This window comes from Verticillium nonalfalfae (assembly GCF_003724135.2).
Source record: "Verticillium nonalfalfae strain VnAa140/NRRL 66861 chromosome Unknown scaffold_111, whole genome shotgun sequence".
Classification (NCBI taxonomy): domain Eukaryota; kingdom Fungi; phylum Ascomycota; class Sordariomycetes; order Glomerellales; family Plectosphaerellaceae; genus Verticillium; species Verticillium nonalfalfae.
The window spans coordinates 45,046-65,665 of NW_021167336.1; the positions used below are offsets into that span (position 1 = coordinate 45,046).

At 62.8% G+C, this 20,620-nt stretch overlaps 9 protein-coding genes across 9 annotated transcripts; 5 read left to right on the top strand and 4 right to left on the bottom strand.

Annotated features, from left to right (window-relative positions):
• Positions 1 to 495: 495 nt before the first annotated feature.
• D7B24_000764 (uncharacterized protein) lies at positions 496 to 2,224 on the top strand (the record flags this gene model as incomplete). Its single annotated transcript, XM_028635016.1, has 2 exons — positions 496 to 761; positions 850 to 2,224. The coding sequence occupies 2 exons, from the start codon at positions 496 to 498 to the stop codon at positions 2,222 to 2,224; spliced, it is 1,641 nt and encodes a 546-aa protein (XP_028492398.1).
• A 352-nt stretch (positions 2,225 to 2,576) lies between these two features.
• Positions 2,577 to 4,448, top strand: D7B24_000765 (uncharacterized protein; the record flags this gene model as incomplete). The annotated part of the gene is made up of 1 exon (XM_028635017.1): positions 2,577 to 4,448. One exon carries the CDS (start codon positions 2,577 to 2,579, stop codon positions 4,446 to 4,448), a length of 1,872 nt encoding a protein of 623 aa, XP_028492399.1.
• A 627-nt stretch (positions 4,449 to 5,075) lies between these two features.
• D7B24_000766 (uncharacterized protein) lies at positions 5,076 to 5,624 on the bottom strand (the record flags this gene model as incomplete). The annotated part of the gene is made up of 1 exon (XM_028635018.1): positions 5,076 to 5,624. One exon carries the CDS (start codon positions 5,622 to 5,624, stop codon positions 5,076 to 5,078), a length of 549 nt encoding a protein of 182 aa, XP_028492400.1.
• Positions 5,625 to 5,645: 21 nt separating this feature from the next.
• D7B24_000767 (uncharacterized protein) lies at positions 5,646 to 6,182 on the bottom strand (the record flags this gene model as incomplete). The annotated part of the gene is made up of 1 exon (XM_028635019.1): positions 5,646 to 6,182. One exon carries the CDS (start codon positions 6,180 to 6,182, stop codon positions 5,646 to 5,648), a length of 537 nt encoding a protein of 178 aa, XP_028492401.1.
• Positions 6,183 to 9,483: 3,301 nt separating this feature from the next.
• D7B24_000768 (uncharacterized protein) lies at positions 9,484 to 10,430 on the top strand (the record flags this gene model as incomplete). The annotated part of the gene is made up of 3 exons (XM_028635020.1): positions 9,484 to 9,553; positions 9,646 to 10,247; positions 10,314 to 10,430. 3 exons carry the CDS (start codon positions 9,484 to 9,486, stop codon positions 10,428 to 10,430), a joined length of 789 nt encoding a protein of 262 aa, XP_028492402.1.
• Positions 10,431 to 10,882: 452 nt separating this feature from the next.
• On the bottom strand, positions 10,883 to 11,977 carry D7B24_000769 (uncharacterized protein; the record flags this gene model as incomplete). The annotated part of the gene is made up of 1 exon (XM_028635021.1): positions 10,883 to 11,977. One exon carries the CDS (start codon positions 11,975 to 11,977, stop codon positions 10,883 to 10,885), a length of 1,095 nt encoding a protein of 364 aa, XP_028492403.1.
• A 288-nt stretch (positions 11,978 to 12,265) lies between these two features.
• On the top strand, positions 12,266 to 15,536 carry D7B24_000770 (uncharacterized protein; the record flags this gene model as incomplete). Its single annotated transcript, XM_028635022.1, has 3 exons — positions 12,266 to 12,289; positions 12,345 to 15,264; positions 15,385 to 15,536. The coding sequence occupies 3 exons, from the start codon at positions 12,266 to 12,268 to the stop codon at positions 15,534 to 15,536; spliced, it is 3,096 nt and encodes a 1,031-aa protein (XP_028492404.1).
• Positions 15,537 to 16,360: 824 nt separating this feature from the next.
• D7B24_000771 (uncharacterized protein) lies at positions 16,361 to 18,556 on the bottom strand (the record flags this gene model as incomplete). Its single annotated transcript, XM_028635023.1, has 4 exons — positions 16,361 to 16,567; positions 16,693 to 17,189; positions 17,244 to 17,946; positions 18,011 to 18,556. 4 exons carry the CDS (start codon positions 18,554 to 18,556, stop codon positions 16,361 to 16,363), a joined length of 1,953 nt encoding a protein of 650 aa, XP_028492405.1.
• Positions 18,557 to 19,378: 822 nt separating this feature from the next.
• Positions 19,379 to 20,617, top strand: TSR3 (ribosome biogenesis protein tsr3; the record flags this gene model as incomplete). The annotated part of the gene is made up of 1 exon (XM_028635024.1): positions 19,379 to 20,617. One exon carries the CDS (start codon positions 19,379 to 19,381, stop codon positions 20,615 to 20,617), a length of 1,239 nt encoding a protein of 412 aa, XP_028492406.1.
• Positions 20,618 to 20,620: the final 3 nt, after the last annotated feature.

The window sequence follows — 20,620 nt, forward strand, 5'->3', positions numbered from 1 at the left end:
GTGTTGATCGATCGTCATGAATGGAAGGAATCGTTTACGTCTGTCTCGATGCCAAATGGTCGATGCCAAATGGCAACACGTCTGTCTCGATGTCCAGATAGTCAACATATCTGTCTCGAAAGATGTCGTTGCTGGTCAATGAATGCTGTCTCGATGCCAAATGGCCAATACGTCTGTCAGGAAAGATGTCGTTGCCGGTCAATGAATGCTGTCTCGATGCCAAATGGCCAATACGTCTGTCTCTAAGATGTCGTTGCCGGTCAATGAATACTGTCTCGATGCCGAATGGCCAATACGTCTGTCTCGAAACATGTCGCTGTCGGTCAATGAATGCTGTCTCGATGCCAAATGGTCGGACGGAGAGGGGCATGAGGCAAGGCTGAGACGAGGCTGCGTGTGAACACTGTCCCTGGCACAGTACAGCATATGCTTCGTCATCGTCCTGGAAACGCTCATCGACTGCTTCATCATGCACACCTGAACACACCCCCCGCCATGTACGATCGCGAAACGGGCCAGGTATACCGAGAGACCGTCGTGTCCGGTGCGCCGCGGGGGGCCGAAGCCGACTGGGCGCGCCACGTCGATCTGCCATCCTGGAGGGGTCGTTCCGGCCGAGGCGTCCAGGGCCCCAGAGCCCTCGCCGACATGGCCATGCATGCTGTGGCCGAGAACATCGGCTCTCTCTCTGACGACCATCTCGGGCGGCACGTCTTGCCTGCGAGGATTCTGTGGAGGATCTGGCATCTGTTGGAGAACCGGTGCGTATGCCAGTCTGGCAAGCTACGGATGATGTTGTTGATGATGATGATAATGATGATGATGATGATGATGCTGACGGCAACACAGCGGCGTCTGCTTCCAAGCATGGAAGACCTTCTCCAAGCTCCTCCTCGCCGAGGACGAGGACAAGACGCTCGACCTCTACCGCTTCCGCCACCACATCTGCCGGCCGTCCCAGGACCTCGCGCGCTACCTGCAGCCTCTGCAGTCCACGTCGGTCGACTTCCTGTGCCACCTCAGCATCAACGGGCGGTGCGCCTTTGACACGAGCGAGCTCCTCGCGCTCGCCTCGCTGCGCAACCTCGCCGCCCTCGAGATCATCCAGCCCGCCGATGCCGCGGCGCGCGCCAGCTTCCCCCGCGTCAGCGACCGCCTCGTGCGCTCGTGGTCCGAGGCCGCGGCCCCCTTTCCGCGGCTGCGCGTCCTGCGCCTCTGGGGCGACGACGCCGTGTCGCAGCACTCGCTGCCCTACCTCGCCCGCTTCCCCGCGCTGCGCCTCTACGACGTCCACGGCGCCCGCAGCGACTGGCCCGCCGCCGACGTCCTGGCCCAGCACCACGGCTGGACCGTCGGCGCCCCGCTCCACGGCCTGCAGGACTCGCTGCTGTGGTACCTCATGCTGTTCGCGCCGCTCGACGAGGACGGGCGGACCACGCACGGCGGGGCCGGCGTCACGCTGAAGGAGCTCGCGCGCGGCATCGACGAGGGCCTCGTGAGCTTCGGCCAGAACGCGAGCCAGCCGCTCCGCTTCGCCGCCGAGCCGCCGCCGCCATTCCTCGACGTCCTCAGCGACTCGGCGCGCGCGAACCGGTCGCTGTACCTGGATGCGCCGTCCTATGACCTGCAGACCTGCAAGCGGTTTCCCTTTGAGACGTGGGCGTTTTTCCTCTGCGCCTTTCTCGAGCAGCAGGACCGGGCGCGAGTCGAAGCCGAGCGGCGGGACGAGTCCTCCGACAGGCAGCCCAGCCAGGAAAATTCCTCCGACAGGCAGCTCAGGCAGGACAAATCCTCAGACAGGCAGCCAAGGCAGGACAAATCCTCGGACAAGCAGCCCAAGCAGGACAGTTCCCCAGACGAGCAGCCCAAGCAGGACAGTTCCCCAGACGAGCAGCCCAGGCACGCCCTGTCGGGCAACCTGCTGCTCCCCCCCAAGCCAATGGCCTGCCTGCAGCTCGGCCACAGCGACAGGGCCGGCATCTCGCCCGCCGTGGCCTATGTCAGCCGCGGCCTGTTCGCCACGTCGCGCTACACGTTCTACCGCACGGGGGAGGCTGCCGCCGCCGTCGCGGGCGAGGGCAAAACCACGAGCAAGCGGCACCAGGAGGCGGCGGGGTTCATGAAGCCCAGGGCCCAAACCTCGACGGTGGAGACGGGCTTGCCGCTGCGGCGGAGGAAGCGCATGCGCATGGACGAGCTGTTGGAGTCGTTCATGAGGTCGTGAGCATGGTGCGCGCCGTCGTCGGGCTGGCCGGCCAGCCAGCAAGGTTCGTGGGCCAAAGTTCGTGGACGAGAGTTCACCGTCGGCCCAACAGGTTCGCTGCACGCTGGCAGCCTTCAAGGTCACGCCCAACCTTTTTCATTAAGCTCTGGCTCGCAAACTTATATGCGCCGCACACGAGCTGTTGGAGACGAGCTGTCGGAGACGGCAGACATCTGTCTACATAGGAGAATGCTGTCCCCGTCCGAGGCGTCTGTTGCTCTCGCACGTCACCGCCCATCACCACACGTCGCATACAGGCGTCCACACCAGCCTAATCAAAACCGACAGACTCGAGCCCTACAGCTAGCTCATCATGCCCACGCACGAGGGATCGTCGGCGCCTCTATTCGATATGGATGCGTATCCGGGACTGCAAGTCGTGGTGCTGAAAAGGCGCTTCGGCGAACTCGAGAACACCATGGACGAAATCATCCGAAAGAGAATGGCATCGCAAAAGAGTATCAAGGACACGGCGAACCTGCACAAACTGCTGCTCCTGCGAACACAGATCAACTCGTTGGCGTCCCAGATGGTTCAGCAGCTCGGCGATGCGGCCACTGGCAAAGCCAACACGGCCCGTCAGCCGCATCGCATTCCCAGGAAGCCTGTGCCCTCGCCGTCCCCACGACATCCCCTGAGTTCCGGCCCTACGGATGTCGAGACCCAGCCATCGCTGAACGGAGCCTCTCTGCCGACTCGTCAGCCTGGCGAGTCTTGCTCGACGCTTGCCGTGGCGCCTTTTGATATGAAGACCTCCTTTGTCGCCTCGTCTCTGGGTTTGCACACCCCAGGTTCGAACACACTCGGCCAGCATGCACCTCCGGCGGCCCCTGCGGCTGCGGCGCCTACGGCTGCTGCTCCAACAGTCCAGCCCAACCACATCATCTATCGCAAGCTCGAGGCTGCCTACTGGGCACGGTTCTCGTTCCTCAAGAAGCGCATCCACGACGACCACTGGCAAGCCTTCAGCAGCAGAGCCAAGAGCGAAGGCTGGGAAGGCGAGAGGCTGTACGCGGAGGAGGTCGAAATGTTCCACGAGGATATCACCAGCCTGGCCGCCATCGAGACGCAGCACGACTTTCTGCGCTACGGCATGAAGGGCCTCAAGACAAAGGAGGCCATGGCCGCCTACTGGAAGCTCTGCGTCGAGCGCGCCGCGGCTATACCGTGTCACATCAAGCGGCAGCATCGTCGACAGCAGCAGTTCAAGGAGCTCCAGGACCTGAATCACGAGCAAGAGGAAGAGGCCCACAGCAGGCACCTTGGTCGACTGCCGCGGCTTGTAGCCCGGTATAGTCGCTCTATGCGGAACCTTCCGTTCGGGGAGGGCCTGCAGACGCTTGCCCACATCCTTGGCGACATGGACCGCATGGACGGCGACGAGGAGCGGGGCGTCGAGCCGTATGTCATGGTCTCCCCTCTCGTGCTCAAGAGCCTGGAGCGTCCCCGTGCCAGCCGCGGCGAGAGGCTCGCGAAAAGTGTCGTGGAAGAGTTCCGGCGGCAGTACGAGCAACCTCGCAGCACGGAGGACAACGCCGTGCGAGAACAGGAGGCAGGCGTGATGGAAACGTCGACGCAAAACTGCGAGCACTCTGACGCGTGTGGAGGCACGCTGCGGTTCCACCCCCCTCCGATACAGGCCGGAACGTGCTTTGATGTTGTCATTTCCCTCGACGACATCAAGTCCACGGAAGCACCCGAGGTGATCGCCGAACGGTCCGTCAGAGCCGCGCTCGCGAGGCTCTTCGAGACCCTGGGTATCGCGGCCTTGGACGACGCCGCCAGGCTCGAGCCGCTTCAGCCGGTCGTCGTCGAGGAGGTGGACGTCCATTACTTTGCGCCCTGGTCCACGAAGAGGCGCGCCATTGCGTGTGCCGTGGCTACCATTCGCGGCCAGCTCTGGGGCGACGGGGCTGTCCTCCGCTCCGAAGCGTCGCCGCAGCTTTGCGAGTTTATCGGAACGCGGTTTAGAGACGAGAGAAGGCCCGCCGCCGATATGCATGCGACTGGTGACTCCATCTGTGAGTCTGAGGGGTCGATGGAGCATCAGCCGGACGCTGACATCTCTCTCGACGTGGATTCGGACGCCGACAGCTGGGCCTACTGTACTGTGGAGGACTGGGAGACGGGGATGCACCGCGGTCAGGTTAACGGTCAAGGCTCACGACAGGTTGTCACGGGATGAAGCATGGTGCTACTGAGGGGGGTAAATTGTACTACACTGCAGTATGGAGCGAACCCTTCCTCGGCCTTGGAGCTTGATGTGTTGATAGTGATGCCGTGTGTGATCTCTTTTTTACGTTTTTGTCATTTGCATTGGTCCATTTGATCCTTTTGTGTTTTTGTCTTTCGAGTTTGTGCGTTCGATCCTTTCTGTGTTTTGTCATTCGAGTTTGCGCGTTCGATCCCTTTGGTGTTCTTGATTGAGTTGAGTTGTTCCGTTCTGTTGATGTACTTGAGGGGAAAATCGCTTGTTCTTTTCCGAAGTCATTCCCTTGCAAGCTTTTTTTTTGTTTTCATTAATTTCTGAAGTCATCCCCTTGCAAGCTGTCGCGTCCATATGATACTGGCTTCGCATCATTTCGTGTACTGGATCATTTCGTGACTGGATCATTTCGTGACTGGATCATTTCGTGACTGGATCATTTCGTGACTGGATCATTTCGTGTTCTGACCCCCGATGTCGATTCCACACCTCAACGCCCAAAAAACCATTCCAAGCCGTCTCGCTGCCGCCAACAGCGACGGAAGATGCCATCGTCCGAGTGCGGCAAGACGACACACGTTGGCCAGCGCAGACCCCAAGCCACCATCACCAAGCGCAATAGTCGCTGAAGGGATAGCCACCGTTGCTGCTTGCCGCCTCGTCCGGGTGGTATCCGTTCGGTCCGTGGAGGCGGCGCCTCTCCCGCTCGGCATGGCGCGCGCGGTCCTGCGCGGCGATGACACGGTCGAGCACGGCCTCCTGGTCGCGACTGTCCTGGGTGTACAGGTGATCGTGGGGTCCTCCGCCGGGGTGGCGCGGGTCCTCCTCGCGCAGCGGCTGGGTCCGTCGGCCGGGCCACTGTCCGCTGAGGTGAAGGCGGTCAAAGGGCGTCTGGCTGCTGCTGCTGCTGCTGCTGCTGCCGGCGGGGTCGTCGTGGTCGCGGTCCCAGGCGGCGGCGAACTCGTTGGCGAGGCGGACGCAGCAGGCGCGGCGGGCGATCCAGCGGGGGTCGCGGGCGTTGACGTCGACGGGCTCGAGCAGGTCGAAGGTGTGGTCCTCGCGGGCGGCGCGGGCGCGGATGGCGGCCATGGACACGTACAGCAGCTCGTCGACGGCGTGGCGCTCGGCGTCCTCGGCGGGCGTCGTCTCGAGCATCCAGTCCTCGCGCATGAACGCCTAGTCGCGCGCGCGGACGACGGCGGCGTCGTGGCCGGTGCCGGTGCCGGCGCAGCCCCAGATGGCCCAGTAGTCGGCCCAGGCGTCGCTGAGGAGGACCTTGGCGCAGGCGGCCGAGAGGACGAGCTCCGTGTGCTTGCAGTCGCGCGTCGTCTGCTTGCGGATGAGGAGCGAGTGGCCGTCGAGGTCGTCGCGCGGATGGCGCGGCAGGAACCGCACGAGCAGCGACACGGTGACGTCGAGGTGGTGGTGCTCGCGCTTGAGGCGCACGATCTTGTTGTCGGCGCTGTGGAGCTGCGCGAGGATCGGTCCGGCCAGGCTGCGGGCCCTGTCGGCGTCGCAGCTCTGGCAGCGGCGCGTTGTGCGGCTGATGGACGGATGGGCTACGACGAAGGGGCCCGAGGCGACCACGGCCGCGACGGGGGGCGGGAGGACCAGCGTCTGTCTGCAGGTGCGGCAGACATTGCCACGGGGGCGGGGCGGGGGCGGGGGCGAGGTCGAGGTCGAGGGGCGCTGGCGGTCGATCTGAGCGGCCATGGTCTTTGTCGATGTGGGAGAAGGAGAAGAAAGAAGGCCAGAGGGAGACCCGGAGCCGGACTAAATACTGTTCCGGGTAGGCACCGATAGTGCTGGCCTCGTCGTCGTGACTGCCGGTGTTTCGGCCCCACCTGCCCGGCGCAGCGCCGGCACCTTCCGGATTTCACTGCACGATGCACTAGTGGCGCACCTGAGACGGATGCACTGCCAATGGTTCTGTGGCAGGGCTGCAGGGCTGTAGGAGGCGGAAGAGATTGGGCCCTTCTTCACCAATCGTTGTCTGATCTGTTCTGCCGGATCAGGAACCATGCACAGCTGGGTTTCTGAGGGGGGCATATGTTTGACTGTTTGCCATCAGTTCAGATATAGACACAAGTTCATCAAAGGCACTGGAGAGCGTGAATGACAGTCTCAACATCGACGAGTGAGCAGGATGTGGGGTGTTCATTCGTCATCTTTGGCAGACTGTACCTTTGTTCTTACCAAGCTGGAGGACAAGGCGCACCGCCTTAGCACCTGCTTGGCACCCGCTTTAGCACAGCATTTGCTCATGTTGTGACCTGTGGATAAACTGGCACTCCATGTTCAGTGCAGTATTCACCAGGAATGGGAGCTGTTGCGGAGGGCCTCGTGTACGGAATGAATACCATCCGCGTTGGTTGATGGCAACGACAGCAGCGGCAAGGCTACCCAACCCAGCCTGGCCTAGCGAAGATGGATTTCTCTGCGACCAGCTGATGATGACCGTGACGATGAATGACATGGCCTCAGGATCTGCCAGGTACCTACCTGCCTGGGATGCCACAGCGGGTTGCCAGAAACGATGAAGAAGAACTGGGTGAGAATTTATCCGGGGACGCAAGCCCGATGTTGTTATTGCCAGGGCATCTGCGAGGATCGGTTCCCAGCTTGACTTTCGAACGTGCATCGAAAGGCCTGATCCGGTGTCATTACAAGAGACCAGGACATACAAGAGACCGGGACATACAAGAGACCAGGACATGGCGATGGCCGCCTGACCTCAGTTGCAGACGCTGGTGGCCCAGACAACATCAGTCGCGTTCACCGTATTTTTTGACAGCTGGCGGCTGCATAGGCCGGCCAAGGATACTGCCAGCTGCCAACTGTCATGAGCGATGTCGTTTGGTACGTCGTTCGGCACGGCGTTCAGACTCGACAGACAGGCCCTGTCACGTCGAGACGCTTTGCTTCCCTGACAGCAGTATGCAAAGCGTTCAAAGAGTCCCCGTGAGAGGTAGATACGACGAAAAGCAGGCTGCAACAGGCCCCTACGAACCACGCCACTCCGGCCCACGCCCACGCCCACGACCACACCCACGCGTCACTCTTCATCAGGATGTGCCGTTCGAAAAATTTCTCTGAGCACCAACACAGCAAGCTGCCACGGGCCAGAGGGTAAGAGAACGTAAAGACCAGCATTCGTCTGTCCCCTCGTTTCCCCTCCAGGCAATCATGGTGGAATGAAAGCTAGAGTGAATAGAGGGGAGTGTGTTTTATGATGAAGAAGAGGAAAAGGAGAAAAAAGGGGAAAAGCGCGACGGCTGCGGCGCGGTTTTGTTCCCCTGCTGCTGCGGGGCGGATTTCGTCTATTTTTCTTTTTCGGCGCAGCGGCGCCCGATCCGAGATGAGTCAGCATTCTGGCACGCAAGCCCGCGATTCTTCAGAGCACAGGAAAATCGGCAGCCTCATCAAATCCTTCCGTAGGTACCTAGTGTAGTTGGTTCATCAAGTTCGACTGTGACTGGTCTTCATTTCCAATCGAAAGGTCACCGGCTCGACTCCGGTCGGAAGGATCGCACTACCGGAGCGCAGCTTCGTTGTTTTTGTTTCGTGTCGTGTCGTCTTTTTCTTTCTCTGTATTTTTTTCCCCCCTGCTGTCGACTGTGACTCATGGGTATGGTCGAGCCAGCCAAGTCCAGCCTCACACTGGACCTGTGTGGATTGGACCACTCCCAACACTACGTAGACGCCTTGACGCCAGCAAATGGCCAGGCAGATGACAGACCAGAGACCGTTCGCACTCGTCGGCCTTCCCATCCAGCGTGATGACCCAACCTTGGGCACTCATCGCTAGCAAGCGCACGGCATCAGGCGCCTCGCCCCTGCATCCCCTGATCCAGGTGTGAGGCGGGAAATGATTGGGCACGAATGAAATGATTGGGGGGGGATGATTGGGCTGCCGAGATCTGCCCGTTCGTTCGTACCGGCACGCGATTCACCGCCAGAGACTCGTTGTCGCTGCAGTCGGACCCAAGAGGCACCCAGCCCAGCACCCAGCACCCAGTACCCAGCACACAGCACACAGCACACAGCACACAGCACACAGCACACAGCACACAGCACCCAGCACCCAAGACCCAAGCACCCAAGGCACCGTCAGGAACGGCGGCGCTGGGTGTGTGGAGGCTTGGGTGTCGAGCCAATGAAGCGAGGCCTAAAACCCAGCATTGGGCGGGGACCCTCGTCATGTCGTGCCGCCAGTAAGAAACGGCACTGACACTTCGACTGAGGGGCTTCGACTGAGGGCGTCGACTGAGGGCGTCGACTGAGGGCGTCGACTGAGGGGCGCTTTCCACTGAGGGGCAGTGAGCCCAAGGGCAGAGAGGCAGGAAGCCCCAGGCAAGAGCAGTGCATGTACAGCAGGTAGAGGCAAGAGCAGTGCGTGTACAGCAGGTAGAGGCAAGAGCAGTGCGTGTACAGCAGGTAGAGGCAAGAGCAGTGCGTGTACAGCAGGTAGGCAGAGGCAAGAGCAGTGCATGTACATGTACAGGCAGGCAGGTGCTCGTGTGCTGTTTGCCCGCTCTGGCTGCCTCTTGCCGTGACCGTGATTTCTGCCTGAACGAGGACGCGCTGCTCGAGTCACCGGCCTGGCCGTGCTGCGATGACAATTATCATTCCAGTCATCATTCATGTAGCCATCGTTCATGCAAACAGCATTCGTACAAATAGCATCCATACAACTATCGTTCATACAACTATCGTTCATAGCTTCTCCTCACCCTGCCGCCTGCTCCTCGTGCCTGTCACTGGCCGGACCCGTCTGCCCCTCCATCCCACCGCCGATACCCCGCCACCACCCAAAACACCAAACATCCCACTTCAACGACCCCGCAGTCTCTTCCATCTGCCTCTGCCTTGCACCTCTGCAACAACAGCACCGCACACCATCGACGAACCCTTGCTCCTCTCCTTTCTTTGACACACTTTGTTCTCCTCTCCTTTCCCCCTTCAACCGCTTTCTCTTCTCCTTCCCCCCCCCACACGACACATCCTCATCATCATGGCTGGTGGTGCTCCTGGTGGTAACTCCCGCGGCCGCGGTGGCAAGTTCAAGAAGTACACTCGTGGTGGTACGTAACCCGCCTGACGTCCCAACCATCCAACCTGCCCCCCAAACTGCACCAGACATGCACCGAAAGACAGACAGCGCTAACAGACCAAGGCGGCAAGCACTTCTCCCGCGACTTGCGCCCCGTCGACTCGGAAGGCAACGAAATCAGCATGTGGGCCGCCGGCGCCAAAGAAAAGGGCAGCGCCAACGCGTCCTCGGACGAAGAGGAGGAAGATGACGACGACGAAGAGGACGACGAGGACGACTCGGCCGCCGAGGACAAGGGCCCCGTGTCGCGCGAGGAGCGCAAGAAGCTGGCCAAGGCCCGCAAGGACGCCGCCATCGCCAAGAAGAAGGCGCAGGCCGTCGAGGTCGGCGACATGCCGCCCAGCGACTCGGACGAAGAGGAGTCGGACGACGACGACGACGACATGCCCGCCAACCCGAACCACTCCAAGGCCGCGCGCAACCAGACCAAGGCCGCGACCGTCAAGAGCGGCGACGCCGGCGTCGACGACGTCACCGACGGCGTCAAGGGGCTCAGCGCCGGCGGCGCCGCGAACCGCAAGGAGCGCGAGAGCGCCGAGGCCCTCGTCGCCAAGGAGAAGTACAGGCGTCTGCACGAGGCCGGCAAGACGGACGAGGCCAAGGCTGACATGGCGCGTCTGAGGCTCATTCGCGAGCAGCGCGAGGCCGAGGGCGCGCGTCGGGCGGTACGTTCTTTCCTCACCTTTTTTCCTTTTGTTCTTTTTTGAGGACAGCACACTAACAGGATGCAGGCCGAGAAGGAGGAGCGTGACGCGCAGGAGGCCGCTCGCAAGACCGAGATTGACGCCAAGGAGGCCAAGAAGCGCGAAGCGGCCCTCGGCAAGAAGACCAGCAAGAAGGCCAAATAAGCGTGTCGCTCGCCTTGGTCCTCTTCGTGTCGGGGCGGACGGGGAGTCATGAACATCTCCCGGTCGGACCGATTGTCAAACAGTGTTGCCGTGTGTCTCGAAGCTGAAGCTCGAAGCCGAAGCCCGACGCCACGGTCGCCTTTTTCATGTGTACTGATGATGTGATGCATTGGAATAAAGAACCAGAGGCAACATGCCTCGTCTTGATGCGCTTTTCCGTACCGTGCCGTCTAGTTGCTGTCATAGACCTACTGCCTGTGGGCATTCTGTGCCGTGCTTCTGTGCGTCCTTCTGTGCGTCCTTCTGTGTGTCCTTCTGTGCATCCTCTGTGCGGTCCTCTGTGCCGCCCTTTCTATACTGTCCATTTCGCCGGGCCAGTCTGTCCGCCAAAAAACCACCACCTCCCATCTTGATCGTACACAACATCATGCCATGCCCCAAACGGACAGAAGCTAAAAAGCCGCCTCGGCATCCTCGCCGACGCTCTCCTTCCAAAACTCGTCAAAGTCAATGCCCTCCTTGCTGAACAGGTCGCGAATCTTCTTGGCCGCATCGACCTGGCGCTCGGGCCCGAAGCCGCCCGGCTGCGTCGACTCGTACTGCACAATCTCGATCCAGCGGAAGAACAGGTCCTCCTTGCCGACGGCGGCGAGGGCGTCGCGGAACTCAAAGACCTGCCGGCGGCGGGCGTCGACGTCGACGTCGGCCTCCTGCGCGGCGTCCTCCCTGGGCTGCGCCAGCGCCATCCAGCCGTACTCGACGTGGTGCACGAGGACGACGGCGCGGAAGGCGTCGACGGCGATCGCCTTGCGGTCGACCATGGCGTGCGCCGTCACCATGGCCTCCCAGTCGAGGTCCCACTCGCCGTTCATGGTCAGGTAGCCCGTCTTCTCGTGCTGCAGCATGGGCGACGTGGCCTGGCGGACGAGGGCCAGCAGGGCGCCGCGCGTCTCGGCGCTCTGGAGCACGTCGGCGCCGTCGCCGTCACCGTCACCGTCGGCGCCGCGCGTCCGGAGCTTGCGGTCCCAGTCGCGGCTGCGCCGCACGTAGATCTCCTTGTCGCGGAAGCCGACGCGGCGGCGCCACCGCAGCGGGTTGCCGTGGGTGCGGCCGAGGGCGAACTCGACGGGCCACGGCCACACGAAGACGACGAGGACGAGGTCGAGGGAGAAGGTGGCGCCGCGCTTGGCGACCTCCCAGGCGATCTGGGCCCAGGTGGCCGTGGCGGCCGGGAAGGTCGTCTCGTTGGCGGTGCCGAGGCCCGACTGCACGAGGCGCCAGTAGTACGGCGTGATGGACCAGGTGCGCAGCAGGAAGAGGAGCACGACGACGACGTTCATGCCGAGCGGCACGAGGAAGATGTTGCGCTTGAAGTCGCGCGGCTTGAGGTCGATGTGCGTGATGTAGACGTGCGCCGGGTCGAGGTGGGCGAGGAACGGCGCCAGCACCGACGCCGGCGCCTTGAAGGGGGCCGGCGGCACGGTCGGGTCGCTGGGACGGGCGGGGGGCTTGGCCCGCGAGCGAACGGCCTTGACTTTGGGGGCCATGACGGTGATTGTGTGTGTGTGACCGCGATGATGGAGGCGTTTCTCAGAGTGAGACCCGAGAGGGGAATAATAGGAGCTCGCAGCTTCAGGAGCTCAGAGCTTTGGACTTGGTGGATATGTCGGATAGGTACATTATTATGCAGACTGAACATAATGCAACAAAGCACACCGATGAACCCCGATACAGAAATGTCCATCAGTCCAACTCGGACGAGCTCCAAATTTGTTCGATCCCCCACGAGGTATCCCAGTCGTCGTAGCTTCACACGCTGCGCATCCTGTCTGACCATGCTGCGATGTCGAACCCTACGGGTATGATTCTTTCCCTCCGCCGCTTCCCTGCCGCCCGTATGCTGACCTGCCGCAGGACAGGGGCAACACGTACATCTGCGCCCTCTGTCGCCACGACGGCGCCGCACGACCAACCCCTCTCACAATACGAAGCTACTCGAGCGACCCGAACTCCTCTTCCCATGCCCCCCGTGGACTTAGTGGAGGTCTCGGCGGCGGCTGGTCGTCCGCAGCGTCCTCCGCCATCCCACGAAGGACCTCTGGGCCCAGCCATGGCGGCTGGGGTGCCCCAGCATTCGGCGCCTCCAACGCTTCAGCGGTGAACGAAAACGACTCGACGACATCCTCCTCGAACGCACCGACAGCTACGTCCAGCACACCAGCCCCTGACGATGGTCTCCTTCCCCACGAACGCGCCGCCCGCCAGCGCCTCGCCGCCCAACGAGCCGCCGACGCCGAACCGACCAAGCCGGCCACACCGCACCACCACCAGCACCGCACGCCGCCGCACAAGCAAGAAGGCCTCCCGTCCCTCGGCAGGCGGCCGCGGCAACACGTTGGCGCGCTCGACGACAGCATCGGCCGGTCTCGCGCGGGGCCTCGGCCTGTGGCGCCCATACCGCACCGGACCACGCCGCGCGCAGCGCCACGGGCCGCGAACCCGATGGGGCTCGATGAGAAGCCGGGCCTTCGAGGCTCGCTGGGCGGGTTGGACGGGCCGCCGCGCTCGAGCGATCCGTTTGCGAGACTGGCGGACTCGGTCGAGAAGAAGGCCAGGACACCGCGATCGAGACCGCACGAATCCGGCTCTGCGGACTGGGGCTTGCTCGCGAAGAGGGCACCGCGGCAGGAGCTTGGCCAGACGACACGACAGGGCCCGAGGGGACCGCGGGCCAACCGCGCTCAGGGGGCCGCGGCGGGCTCCTTCTGGGAGCGGTTCAAGGATCATGTCCACCAGAGCTCTGGCCAGGGCGCTGAGAAGCAGGGCCTCGGAGACGTGCAGCAGGAGAACGAGATCGACTACAGCGCGTGGGACGCTGCGGTGGCGGAGCCGGAGGAGACGCAGCCGCAGCGGAGGAACAGGGAGTCCACCTTTGACGCGTCCTACCAGATCGATCGCGACGCGAGGAAGCGAGGCAAGGTCGGGCGTGAAGACAAGAAGGCGGCCAGAAAGTCGGGCGGGCGGAGCAGGGCACGGTTCGAAGAAGAGGAGGAAGACTGGGACGACGAGGCGGCCCAGCGCGACCGCGAGCGCCGCGAACGCAAGGCCGAGAAGAAGATGCAGAGGCAGCTCGAGGCGGCCGAGGCTCTCGAGGCGGCCGGCCCCCCGAAGATCACGCTGCCCGAGTTTATCAACCTGACGAACCTCGCCTACGGCCTCAAGCTGAAGCCCGACGTCTTGCTGGCATCGCTGGAGGAGATGGGGTTCGAGAACATGACGCTCGACAGCATCTTCACGGGCGACACGGCTGCGCTCGTGGCGCAAGAATTCGGGTTCGAGCCGACGGTCGACACGGGCGGCGACCGCGAGCTGCGACCTCGCCCCGAGCCCGAAGACCCTTCGTCTCTGCCGCCGCGACCGCCCGTCGTGACCATCATGGGCCACGTCGACCACGGCAAGACGACTCTGCTGGACTACCTGCGCAAGTCGTCCGTCGCGGCCCAAGAGCACGGCGGCATCACGCAGCACATTGGCGCCTTTGTCGTCAGCATGTCGTCGGGCAAGCACATCACGTTCCTCGACACGCCGGGCCACGCCGCCTTCTTGACGATGCGGCAGCGCGGCGCCCACGTCACGGACATTGTCGTGCTCGTCGTGGCGGCCGACGACAGCGTCAAGCCGCAGACGCTCGAAGCCATCAAGCACGCCCGCGCCGCCAAGGTGCCCATGATTGTGGCCATCAACAAGGTCGACAAGGAGGACGCGCGCGTCGACCAGGTCAAGTCGGACCTCGCGCGGCACGGCGTCGAGATTGAGGATTTCGGCGGCGACGTGCAGGTCGTGTGCGTCAGCGGCAAGACGGGCCAGGGCATGGACGACCTCGAGGAGAACATTGCGACGCTGTCGGAGATTCTCGACGTCCGCGCCGAGCCCGACGGCCTGTGCGAGGGCTGGGTGCTCGAGGCGAGCGTCAGGCAGGACGGCAAGGCGGCGACGGTGCTCGTCAAGCGCGGCACGCTGCGCCCAGGTGACAGCCTCGTCGCCGGCACGGCGCGCGCCCGCGTCCGGCTGCTGCGCAACGAGGCCGGCGTCGAGCTGACCGAGGCCCCGCCCGGCACGCCCGTCGAGATTCTCGGCTGGCGCGACGAGCTCCCCGCCGCCGGCGACGCCGTGCTGCAGGCGCCCGACGAGGAGCGCGCGCGCAGGGCCGTCGAGTACCGCACCGAGATGCGCTACCGCGAGGAGTCGTCGCGGCAGCTCGTCGAGCAGGAGGCGCGCGAGCGCGAGCGCAAGGAGGCCGAAGAGGCCGACGAGGCCGCGGAACACGGCGGCCAAGGTGGCGACGCTGCCACCGGCGGTATGAAGACAGTCACGTTCACGGTGCGCGGCGACGTCGTCGGCTCGGTCGAGGCCGTCTGCGCGACGATCCAGGAGCTCGGCAACCACGAGGTCAAGCCGCGGATCCTGCGCGCGGCCGTCGGCCAGGTGTCCGAGTCGGACGTCGAGCACGCCGCCACGTCCGGCAGCGTCATTGTCCACTTCAACGTGGCCGTCGCGCCGCACATCAAGCGCATGGCCGAGGCCGCCGGCGTGCGCCTCCTCGCCCACAGCGTCATCTACCACCTCGCCGACGAGGTCCGCCAGACCCTCTCGGACGAGCTCGCCGACGTCGTCTCGACCAAGGTCGTCGGCGAGGCCGAGGTGCTGCAGATCTTCCCCATCAACACCAGGGGCCGCGCCTTCCGCAACATTGCCGGCTGCAAGATCCGGAACGGCCTCGTCAGCCGGACGGGCATGGTGCGCGTGCTGCGTAAGGGGGAGACGGTGTTCGAGGGTGCGTGTCTTCTTCTCCTTCTTCTTCTTTTCCTTCTTTTCCCTTTCCCTCTCCTTCCTTTCCTTCTCTTGTCTCCCGCGTTGGACACGGTGAACACGGCTAACACGGCAACGCGCGCAGGCAAAATCGACGCTCTCAAGCACGGCAAGAAGGACGTCACGGAGATGCGCAAGGGCACCGAGTGCGGCATCTCGTTCGAGGGCTACCAGGACTTCCAGGTCGGCGACCAGGTGCAGACGTACGAGGAGGTCCGGGAGAAGAGGACGCTGTAAGGTGTCGAGGATGCCGAGGACGCTGTACGATGCGTGTGTCGAGGATTGTACGATGATGTGTACTACTACGGCCCTGGCAGGGATGTATAGAGGTGATAGACGCAGTCGACTGCGTGCAGCCGATGTAAACGGCCAGATGAACACTGGTATTCACTAGTCAAGGCCAGCAGGTTTAGAGTTCTTCCACATTGAGCCTTGAGCGTGAACGGAGCATGGCGAAGTGACACTTCAATCCGATTACCCGGACATCATGTCATTCTGTCGCCGCGGTGCCAGCCCAGTCGTTGTCTGTCTCGCGCAAACACAGACTCAGCACCCTAGATAGAGAGATAGCATTCCTTCAACCTGTCGCCTCAATGCCAGGTTTGTATCTATACTTGTCACTGTACGCCAAGCTGCAAAGATTAAGCACCCCCAGAGAGAGACATCATTCCTTCAACCTGTCATACACCCACCAAGCTGCTCGTCAACCAGGACGGGACTGAAGGGAAAGTCGAAAGAACTTTCACCAACCAAGCAGAAGAACGTCCTTCCAGATCTTACCTCTACATCGCCTCATACCTAGACTTTCGCTCGCACGCAGTCCGGCAAGATACACGACCCAACCTGCGTGTTAGAGCCGGCCACAAAATCCAGTTTCTCACTTCTCAGCCAACCTGACATAGCCCTCATTCAAACGCAAGTCTGGCAAAAACACCGGAGCAGGACATCAAACATCACATCTCAGAAGCACCTTAGATTCTTCTCCCCTTCTCCTCTCCTCCTTCTACAACAGGCTTTTCACCCGCTCACCGACCTTCCAACAGCCCCCCCAAGCACCCCCCCTACGCAATGCTAAACTCGGACACGGCACCCGCTTCGTTGCGCAGCGCACCGCCGACCTTGTACGACACCCTGAACCGGAGCTTCAGCGCCTCGACCTTGCGGCTCCTGTCGCCGGCGTGGTTAACCTCGACCGTCTGCGTGACGCCGCGGCTCTGCTTCGGCTCGAGCGCGACGCCCGTCTGCGGGCTGATCTTGATCTCGTAGCCCTGCGCACGGTTAGCGGTTGCACACACTACGCTCCTCGCACCGGCACGATCCGCAAGCAAAAAATCCGTCCGGCGAGCAGAAAGTCCGGCAAGCAGGAAAAATCACGTCCTGGAAGGAGACGTACCTTGGTCACGGCCACCTGGTAGTGCAGCTCCGTCACGGGCTGCGCCGTCGTGTTGGAAAAGGCAAAGACAATGTTCATGGCGCTGCTGTTGGCCGTGGTGCGGTTGGCGAGCATCTCGATCCTGACGCCACCGTCGCTGATGACGGCCTTGTGCTCGCGCGGCTGCGTCGGCGCCGCGGCCTGGGGCAGGGCCGAGGAGAAGGACCACTCGTCGTCGTCGTTGGACGTGGGCGCCGCCGCGGGGACCGGCGTCGTCGACTGCGGCGGGGAGAAGCTAGCGCCGAGGGCGGCGAAGGGATCGGAGGCTGGGGCGGGGGGTGGCGGCTTGTTGAAGATGTAGTTGGCTTGCGGTTGCGGGGTGCCGGACTGCGAGGCGGGGGGGGAGGTGAAGGAGGAGAGGTTGGCGAAGCCGGGGGGCGGGGCGGCAGGGCTGGCGGTGGCGGATTTGGCCGTCTGGCCTTCGTTCAGGGACGAGAGTAACGCGGGGCCGGGGATATCTGGCACCTGCTGTTAGTATCTGTCACAACATCGAGGCGAAGAAGCGCACTCACTTGTGTTGCTGCCGAAACCCAGCGACAGGGCGCCTCCTTGGCCAAAGTTTTCCGTCTCGCCGATCGACAGACCAAGCAGGTCGTTCTCGACGCTGCCGCCAGCCTGCGACGGCTGGGCGGACGAGGTGCCGTTCGACGGCACCTCGGCGTCAAAGTCGATCAGAGACAGCTCCTGCGCGGCGCTCTTGCCATTGCTCGTCGACGACGACGACGACGCCGCCGCCGCCGCTGCCGCGGACAGAGGCGCACCGCTCGCGAGCTTCTTGGCCGACTCGAGGTCGCCCTTCTTCATGAGCTTGTAGCGCTCGACGGTCCTGTGGATGCTGTCGTTGATCTCGAGCAGCTTGGCGACGGCCTCGTGGTCGTCCGACTCCTCCTCGCACATTTTCTGAATCTTGGGCTGGGCGCTCTGCAGCGACGAGGCGAGCTCCGAGTAGACGTCGCCGTCCTGCATCGTGTCGCCCTGCTGGAAGGCCTCGAGGCGCTCCTCGAGCAGCCTCGCCTTGGCCTGGATCTTGCTGACCTCCTGGGCGGCCTTGGCGCGGTAGTCTGTTTTCGTGCGCGTGTCGAAGCCGGCCATGATCTTCATGAGCCGGTTGGCCTCTTGCAGGTCCTCGGGCTGGCCGCGTCGGATGAGCTCCTGGAGCTTGGCCGACTGGGCCTCTTTCTCCTCCTCCTCCATCTCTTCGGCCGATTTGAGGTTCTGCCACGGGTCAGCATGCGTTCGGTGTATGAAGCAGGGCCTAGAGGAGAGCAGGGGCACGTACGTCGCTCGGGTTCAGCACGGCGGCGTCGTCGCGGCGGACCTCGGGAAAGGTGTAGCCCTTGTAGCTCAGCAGGCGGTGCATGTCGCGGATGAAGCCGAGGTCCTCCTTGTAGCGGCTCGTCTCGCAGATGGTACTCCTCCACTCCTCAATGGCCTCGAGGATCTTCATCTGGACGCGCGTGGCGCGCAGGGGCGGGCGTTCGGGGAAGCGGCGGACGAGCTCGTTGAGGAACTCCTTGGTGCTGATCTGCAGGTGGAAGGGGTAGCCGCAGTTCTTGACGCAAATGTCGAGCAGGTGGAGGGCGAGCAGGGCGACGCTGGGGTTGCGGTGGTTGATGTAGCTGACGATGGAGACGACGGCCTCGCGCGGGGCCGAGCCCTTTTTCGAGTTGATGAGGTCGGCAATCTCGAGGTTCAGCGCGAGGTTCGGCTCGTAGTTCTCCGGGCTGCAGGCGCCCTGGATGAAGCGCTGGAGCTGCGAGGGCGTCGGGCGGCCGAGCTCGCCCCATCGGTCTCGCGCCGCCGCCCGCGATGATGCGGCCTCCATCGTGGGGTTGGCTGGGTCTGGCTGTGTATGTATGGGTCGGAGATCGTGGCCTGCGAGGTGGCAGCAGAGGATGGAGAGAGAGAGAGAGAGAGAGAGAGAGAGAGAGAGAGACAGGTGGAGGCGAGGATGCCGGCTCGAGCGGCGGCGACTATGCTGGGTGTCGGCGGCGGATGAGATCGATCAAAGACGACAAGTGGCCAGAAAAAGCAGCGCGAGGATTGGACGCTGCAGATGCTGGTGTAGACGCGAGCGAGGGCACAAGGTGGCAGAGAGTGGGCGTGGTGTGGGCAATGGATGCTGGCCGCTCGGCATCGAGGGGTTACATGATAGCCTGGCCGCTTAGGCTTCGGTGTGCAGTGCTGTCCCTGGAGCTTGGAGCGCCAAGCTGGTGCTCTCCGCTGTTTAGTTGCATAGCGGCTGCATACACCGGGATGAGCTCTCTATGGGAAGTACTCCTTCGGGCTTTACACCTAGGTACCTTGCTTACTTACCTACCAGGTACCTAGCTAGAGACCTAGGTAGGCAGGCTGCAGGCTGCAGGCTTGGAAGGCTGCTGACCGCCCGTCTAAAGCGGCGAGGCCTCGAACCCTGGAGGGGCATTCACTACCCCGCCACGCCAGGGAAGAAGTTACTTCCTCGAGAGCCTAAATTTCACTGACTCTGTTGCATTTTAGATCCTCTCGATTTCCGACTCAACCTCACCCCAACTGTCGCTTTCCACGCTGAGCCGACCCATCTCTCCCTCGGCCTCTCATCCTCTCATCCTCTCAACGTCTCAACGTCTCAACGTCTTAACCTCCCTCTCGTCCCTCTCCACTGACCATGGTCCGCCACAAGAAGGACAAGTTCTCCTCGCGCGGCCGCCCCCACGGACCCCCCCGAAACCGACCCCGCGGCGACAACCTCGACGGCGAAGACGACGGCTCGACCCCCGCGCGCCCGACCTTCAAAGCCGCCTGCTGGGACCTCGGCCACTGCGACCCGAAACGCTGCTCCGGCAAGCGCCTCATCCGCCAGGGCCTCATGCGCGACCTGCACCTCGGCCAGCGCTTCAACGGCGTCATCATCACGCCCAACGGCAAGCAGGTCGTCTCCCCCCGCGACAGCGAGCTGCTGCACGCCTACGGCGCCGCCGTCGTCGAGTGCAGCTGGGCCCGCACCCAGGAGGTCCAGTGGAGCAAGGTCGGCGGCAAGTGCGAGCGCCTGCTGCCCTACCTCGTCGCCGCCAACACGGTCAACTACGGCAAGCCGTGGCGTCTCAACTGCGCCGAGGCCCTGGCCGCCGCCTTTTACATCTGCGGCAAGCCCGACTGGGCCGAGCAGGTCCTCGCGCCCTTCTCCTACGGCGCCTCCTTTCTGGAGATCAACGGCAGTCTGCTGAAACGGTATGCCGCCTGCGAGGACGAGCGTGCCATGAAGCAGGTCGAGGAAGACTGGATGGCGAGGCTGGAGAAGGAGTACGCCGACAGCCGTGAGGAGGGGGACGATATCTGGGCCGGCGGCAACGTCAACCGTCGGGCGCTCATTCCTTCGGATGACGAGGAGGAGGAGGACGACGACGATGATGATGAGTCGGGTGACGGCAAGAAGAGGGCAGATGATGATGACGACGACGATGACGAGAGTGTGGATGGCATATATCTGGGCAACAATGGCGCGACGAAACCTGTGAAGAAGAACAAGGCAAACCCGGAAGACGACGACGAGGACGACGACGAGGAAGAGAGGGATCCCTACGCCTTGTCAGACGACAGCGACGAAGATGCAGCCATGGAGGAGATTCGGCGCAAGGTCCTCGCCTCCAAAACATTCGCCAATCCCCAGGCATCCGAAAAGAAGAAACCGGAAACGATCGCGAGGCCGCAGCAGCTGAAACCCGATTCAGACGTCGAGCCGGACAGCGACAATGGCGAGGACGACGACGACTTTGACAACATTATCAACGCGACGCCTGTCACAGATAGGATAGGGCTCGCCAAGTTGGAGAAGGAGCGGTCACAGGCCACTGTGACGAGTAGGACGTACTCGACGAACGTGACATCAGCGCCGGGCAGGTGGTAGTTC